The sequence below is a fragment of the Morone saxatilis genome, unplaced genomic scaffold (assembly GCF_004916995.1).
Source record: "Morone saxatilis isolate NCDOM2014 unplaced genomic scaffold, NCSU_SB_2.0 Contig0, whole genome shotgun sequence".
In the NCBI taxonomy this organism is placed as follows: domain Eukaryota; kingdom Metazoa; phylum Chordata; class Actinopteri; family Moronidae; genus Morone; species Morone saxatilis.
In genome coordinates, this window is record NW_023339650.1 from 8,587,681 (window position 1) to 8,594,609 (window position 6,929).

A 6,929-nucleotide genomic window follows, 5' to 3' on the forward strand; every position below is an offset into this window, starting at 1 on the left:
CTCTGGAGGCGTGGGTTCGAATCCCACCGCTGCCATTATGACCCCTGAACTGTGATTTATGAGTCCTGATATATGAAACTAACGCTGCAGTTGGCGAGACAGGGAAAAGTTATGCAAATGTTCTGTAATAGTCATCCTAGCACACTTGTGTTGATTTATGTTCACATCAAAGAACTCATCTGTTGCCAGAGATGTTTTGTTCCCAGTAACTTTTGTTGTGTTTGTTTCCAATAGGGCCAAGACACAGCAGAGTTATCTGATCAGACATTATCAAATATTGACTTCTAGTGATTAAATTAACCCAGTCCTCATTTTATTGTGGTCACTGCAGCCTCCATAGGTAACCATCTAGACAACTACATAAATTCTGTTTAAAAATACAGCATATCGAGGAGCCCATTCAGACCCAAAGTCTCTACAAGATGTGCAGTTTTCTACCGACATCTATTGTCATTACAGGTTATCATCCATCCGATACAAATCAAAGAGCATCCTGTCCACCGTGACTCGGGCATCAGAAGATGACCTCCGTCCTGTCAGACAAATGACAGGAGGAAGCGCAAGGGTGCTTTCATAAAGCCGCAGCACTTGTAACAGGTGGCAAATTGCATTATGTTTCCATCTAAGCGGCAGAGATCAGGAACACAGATCCACACTCATATTTAAAAAAGAGAGGTTTCTAATCATCAGGATTGTCATGTGACATCATTTAGCTGCAGAATGTAGCCTGTGTGAGCTGGGCTGTGCATCAAAGCAAGTTTAACAAGGTTTCAGAGATGGGTTTCGGTCAGCCGGCCCCAGTCGCGGGCCTCCTTAACAAGGTTATGTGTTTAGAACCCAGGAGCTCCCTAGTCCTAAAGGTTGAAGTGGACGGTTAATCATAAAGCTTGTCCATTGAAAACACAGCGCCCATTCATCCATGAACCCATTGTAGGTTTATGATATTTCCTAACATGTTAAAACACTTGGAGAAACTTCCAATTAAAACATGAATAGAAAGTATATATAAAGTATATTTGTCCTGTGCTTAAGTGATCACGAATAGCTGTTCCAAAGCTGGAATACAGTAAAACAACATGTTGAGTTTCATATGATAGATTCATTTTAAATTCCACACCTTAAAATACAATGCCAACCTTAGAATGTTATCTTACACACTGTCACATCTACAGTCTTTGTAAAGTTACTCTCCCTGAAGCTAGACATCAGTGTTATGTTATGCGTCAGGGGACGGTAGAAACTGCTCGTTGACTTCTTTGGCCGTAGGGGACAGACGTTTTTGAACACAGATGTACAGGTGCTCCTCTAAGGCAAAATAATTCTGACATTCAGTGGCACTCCCTTTTGTCGGCGCTGCAATCATTGTATATGTTGGCTATCCGGCTACCTGTACAACCCCTTAAAGGAACAAGTTCACAAGTACGTTTTTTTTTTAACTGAGATGAAAGACTGAACTAAAAGACTGTACTGAAGAACCGTGAGGATTTGATATATTTTGTCAGTTGTGGAGCATGTTTGGGTGACCTATTTTTTGTACACAATAAAATGTGAACTTAAAATGCATTCTTCCAGACACAAAGCAGCAACAGAGAATAACATGTTTCTCTAACATGCCCTAACCCCTGACCAACTACGTACTCTTGTTTGCTCATGAAGTATTCCTTTCTAATAATACAGTTCAGAGGTCATTTACTGTGAATCCTACGTGGGCTGCTGAATGAAAGCCAAGATTATTCCATGTCCTTGTCTGGCAGAGAGGTTTTGGGTTTTGGAAAGTGAAACAATGTTTTAAATTTCCAAACCAGTTCAATACCCCTCGTGAGAGTGATGCTTTGTGATGAAAGTAGGGGAATGGTTTGTACAGGAAATTCAACCCTACTAAGCCCTACTAACAACAAGCCTGTGGTTATAATGGATGTGTTATTAAACTAAACATAACTAGAGCAGCTGAAAATGTACCACAATAGACAACGGAGCTGCCGTAAGTCTGATGTAAAAGCATCATCAGCTTTGATGATGTTATCTTAGGCTATTACATATCTTAGCCTCCCTCAAACGCGTGGTATTGCTGCTCGCATATTAGAAGACTGACTCCAGATGTTTAAAGTGCGTGGACTGCTTGTTTGCGATGGAGCGAGAGCCTGTGGCCGTCAGCCGTAGGTTTTATAATCACTACAATTTCAGCTAGTTGTCTTCAGATGTGTGTTTTTGTCACAAAGCAAAAGAATCACGACCCACCCTGCAAGGCTTTTGACTCCTCACCCCATGTATTTCCCTGTTAAATGAGATTCTTAATCTAAAGGGGACGACCCTAAAGACACAAGGGTTAAATCAAACTAAATGCAACATACATTTTTAGTTCCCTGGTGCATAGTCCCTGTTTTTCTGTTCATTCAGTTGCGTGTCAAAGAGATATCTGACATCAATTTGATGTTTGATGGAGCTCGTGAAAATCATGCATCTCACTTCTGTAATCTGTCAATTCTGTCAAAAACACTGATTTGCCAAGAGGGACTACTACATTTATAGGTCAACGAAAATGACTTACTGTCTTTGCAACTCTGTCTCTCAGGAACGTTCATATTGCAACTAATTTGCAATAGCGATCGTAATGTTCTTACAGTGAGACGTTGCAGAGAGGAAATCGGGCTGGATGCATTGGTTTAATGCTTAACTTCAACAGGGAGGACTGCAATTTGTGTCCCTTCCCATGCTCTGTTTCAGTGTGTTTTAAACCTTTAATATTGTATTTTGTGTGTTTGTCAATGATCTTTCTCTTACTTAATGTGTATATGCGTAATGTGTAATTTGCCTAAACATACTCATAAATAAACACATCACAGTCCACACGGGTGTATATGGTAGGGAAAGCAAATGAAAACGTACCAGTGAAAATTTGGCAGATACTTTTGAATATTGTGTTCATATGTTCATAATAAATGTGATTATGTTTCCCCCAGAGCATACAAAGCTAATACAGAATAGTTGTATATCAATGTCATTCTTCTGCAAAACTGCTGGATTTTCTTTGAGTGTACATCATTTTCTATGCACAAATGATGCGTTTATTGCTCTCTTGTTCCAAACAGGAATTTTAGTTTGTCATTGATTTGACTCAATAAAATAAAACAATTTGTATTATAGAAGAAACCTGCTTGGTTGGACTGTCAGCTTGTTAAAACCCAGCAAATAAACCACTGTTTGATCCTTTTGTGCTGTTATTCTTGCAGAGGAAAGTGAATTTCCTGCGGTCTTATGTCAATGACCTCACAGACCAGAACCAGGTGCTGGTTCAGACCATTGAGGATCTGCAGAAGGAAAGTGACCACAAGGTTTCCAACTGGGCAATGAAGCCACACACCTCTGCTCACAGTTTGGAAGTAAGGTTTTACAAATGTATTTTAGAGCCTTTCAGCTTAATGAAGTCCAAACAGAGTATCATTGTTTTCTTTGCTATCTATGCAATTTATGTATTTGCATGAAACCCATTTACAGTAATCTGCTGGTATACATTTCCTTAATAAATATTTTTGTCTTCAGGGGAACCATGTACAGGTAATACAGTCTCTTTAACAAAGGGTTTCAATACAAAAGAGCTGTAGAATATTTTTAGAGCCATGTTACACAGAATACGCACAATTGCAACCGTTTTATTGTGTATGCAGATAACATTAACTTGAAAAACTTTTTCCGGTGCTGATAAAGCACAAGCTTGGAAATTTGGATTGTAATATGTAGAGTATATTTTGGAGCATGGGAGAAAAATGAAGAAAGAAAAAGCAAAAGAAAAATCTGGCTCAGTTGTCCAGGTTAAACATTTTTTAAAATTTTCTTTTTCTGTTTAACCAGGGGCATTTATTTGGCATCCTCTTATAAGTGGAGCGGCATATGTCAACAGCATGAAATTTATACTAAACACAGTCTATATACAAATATCAAGCGTGCATAAACACGACAGTGGTAAGAATGTATTCAAAAGAGAGAAAACAAGATAGAGAGACAAAGAGAATAACAGCTCATAGCTTTTCTTTTCTATTCTGTGGTACCATTGTCTCCAAGATCCTTTATTTGTGTACTCTACTCGAGGCCAAGGCCTCTTCGACTTTACAGAATCCAATCAGTGGAGATCAGACTGAATGTGGTTCATAGTTAAGTCCATGGAAATCCCTCATTGTTTAGACAGAATAATATTGCTCTAAAGAATAATGGCAATATAGAAAAGTAATTAGGACGAGCATGGAGCCATTTTAAGAATAATGTTGAGTGTTAGAAATACAGCGAACTCTTTAGGATAAGCTGCATGTTAACTGAAAAAAGAAGTCAAGCAGAGAAAGGTCCTCTGTTATTATCTTTCAAGTTTGTGGCCCCAACTGTTTTCTTCTTTTCTGGAGGACACCACAAATTGTTGTTCATTCTTAGCAGACTTTAGGTGGAAAGCTGCGTGCAAAAATGCTGTGCTGAAGTGTTTTTTCTTTTTTTTTCTTCCAAGATTGAATCTATGCAAGGCTAAACTATAAAGGCACTACTTGATGTAGTGACCTTAAGGTATTGTTCCATTTCAGATATGTCCAGGCCTCTATCAATATGCGCTCTTCTGAGTGGATCTTGTGCACAGAAAAGTAATTATGGCCTATTATACATCAAAGCACTCATCTGCTATTATGGAGAAGGTCAGAGGGCTAGCTTTGTGTGCTCTCTACACTGGTCACAAAGGTCAATGCAATACAATGCGTTTTTCAACATTCAAGCTGTCCATTTTAACTGTCATCCACTTAAAACATTCATTTTCTTCAATGACATAAAAAAATACCAGCACCTACGTTACGTCTCCTCCACAAGGCCTTTTTCTGACTGATTAGGCTGTACTGTATATGTGTTTCTTGCTAACTACAACACAATACATGCCTACTGAGTAGTGAGGATATGGCCAGACCTTTGTTAGTTTTCAGATGTGTTATTATCAGTAATGGCATTTTCAGCACTTTACCAATGTTTTGGCTCTCTTTTAGGCATTAAAAAAATGACAGCTAGAAGTGAATAGGCGAAGAAAAACATTGTAAGGCTGATTAAATGACATTTTATTATTGTTGGTGACAACAACAGCTTTTTTTGGCAGCCAATGAGACACAGCGTCCGGAAAACATAATAGTTTGTTACCATGCTATCGACCCATCTTCTGAGCTTTTGAATCTCCATTTTCACCCGTCTTAAACGATGCTCTCACTGTCTGTTTATGTTACTTTGTATGTTTTCAGGGTCTAGATTGGTAAACAAATACAAACAAATGGACTGCTTCACTCAACAGTCTATTAGGATAGTCAGGGGACAACAGTGTGTTTCTGCTCTGATGTCCATAATGTGAAATCCAATCAAATGAAGAGCATTTAGAGCTACTTATGGACCGTTCCACCATGTAAACGATGCAATGAGCTCTGTAATAGGAGCTTGGCTAACGTCTGATTGAATCGTAGTGTATGGTCTTGTTGATGCACAATAGGGTTGAACTGTAATGGACACTAAACAGAGTTTGTTTTGTGGTCGTAATATCATGAAATCCAAGGCTTGTATTCTCTGTTCTAGACTGCTGCAATTAGCCTGTTGACTATTTGTCATCCATAGGCAGACGGATATAACATCATTTGTACCCCGCATACAATACAAACCTGAATTAAACTATATTTGGTGAATAATACTGATCTGTTTAACCTGTAGTAACTTGTAGCAACAAGCTATAAAAGCAAAATAGTATTCATTGACATGGGTTCTTATAGGATTTAGATGTATAGTTGGTTGTCCCAGTGACATCTGGACTCTTAAGACAGCATTGTTTCACTTCGATGATCTGTATTAGTGTCAGGATTCAGACTTCCAGTCCTTGTGTTGCTTTTGCCAGTATCCGTTTCTCCAGTTAACTAGCTTTCCAGCTAGTAGTGAAAAAATTAATGGAAAATTCTGAACTTTCTTTGTATCATTCGGTTACAATAAAAATCATTATTATGAGTGCCGAGGAGTTTTTGGGAAACTTCTGGGAAACTTTCTCATAGTCATTTCCTTCAATCTCCTGGGTTAAATTCTCATTGGACAGTCATTTTGGCAGCTTTAGGATTAATAATCATATAATGCAATAAAATTGCAACTTTACTGATCTCTGTAGAAATATTTTTTTCCACTTGTTTTATTCCAGGAAGGTCAAAAGCACAAGGGCAGCTACAAAACAACTTCTGGAGCTGGCAGGGATTCAGTATCTTGCTTGAAGACACTTTTGCTGGCCAGATGGAAGCCAACTTTGGTTTTCCACAACAATTGAAGGACGAATAAAACGCTCGCCCTTAATTTGAGACACATTAGGAAAGCCTAAAGAAAGAGGAAGATTTTGTGTAGGGTCTGTCTAAGATTTCAAATTGTTTAATTATTTAAACAATTTGCTTAAATTTATATTTACAAATTATTGATGCACCCTGGTCTAAATTCCTATACTGCTCATAATCTGACCTTCTGTCTATGAGATCAAAAGATTGCAGATCCAAATTAGATATCCTGAAAATGCCCCTGCATTGAACTGTCAGCTTTAGTCCTGTAGATATTAAAAAAGCTGTGGGGAGTGTACACATTAAAAGATTGTATGGACTTTATATAATTTAACATGTTTTCCACACTATTGGTCAGTCATTTGGCTCTAATAATTTAGTTTCTCTCAATAAATCCTCTTCAGGACTTTAATCAATAAAGGACATCCCTGGAGCAAAGTGTGTATGCTCTGCTCCGAGAAGAAAGATCTGAGGTCAAACTTGTTCTCTGTTACACAGTTCAACCAGCATACTGGATACGCACACAACGTTAATGTGAGCCTTATTCTTTCTTTCTGTAATTGGCCAATACAATGGCAGATGTATCAACTGATGGAACGAAAAAAAACACAAAAGAGATAA

The 6,929-nt window shown here is 38.2% G+C and overlaps 1 protein-coding gene across 1 annotated transcript in view; it reads left to right on the forward strand.

The window, feature by feature from the left end:
• LOC118324343 (nuclear mitotic apparatus protein 1-like) overlaps positions 1-6,929 on the forward strand; it is a 93,537-nt gene that overhangs the window by 652 nt on the left and 85,956 nt on the right. Inside the window, exon 2 of the mRNA XM_035656638.1 lies at positions 3,231-3,380. Coding sequence (XP_035512531.1) covers positions 3,231-3,380 — 150 coding nt within the window. The remainder of the gene's footprint in view (positions 1-3,230; positions 3,381-6,929) is intronic.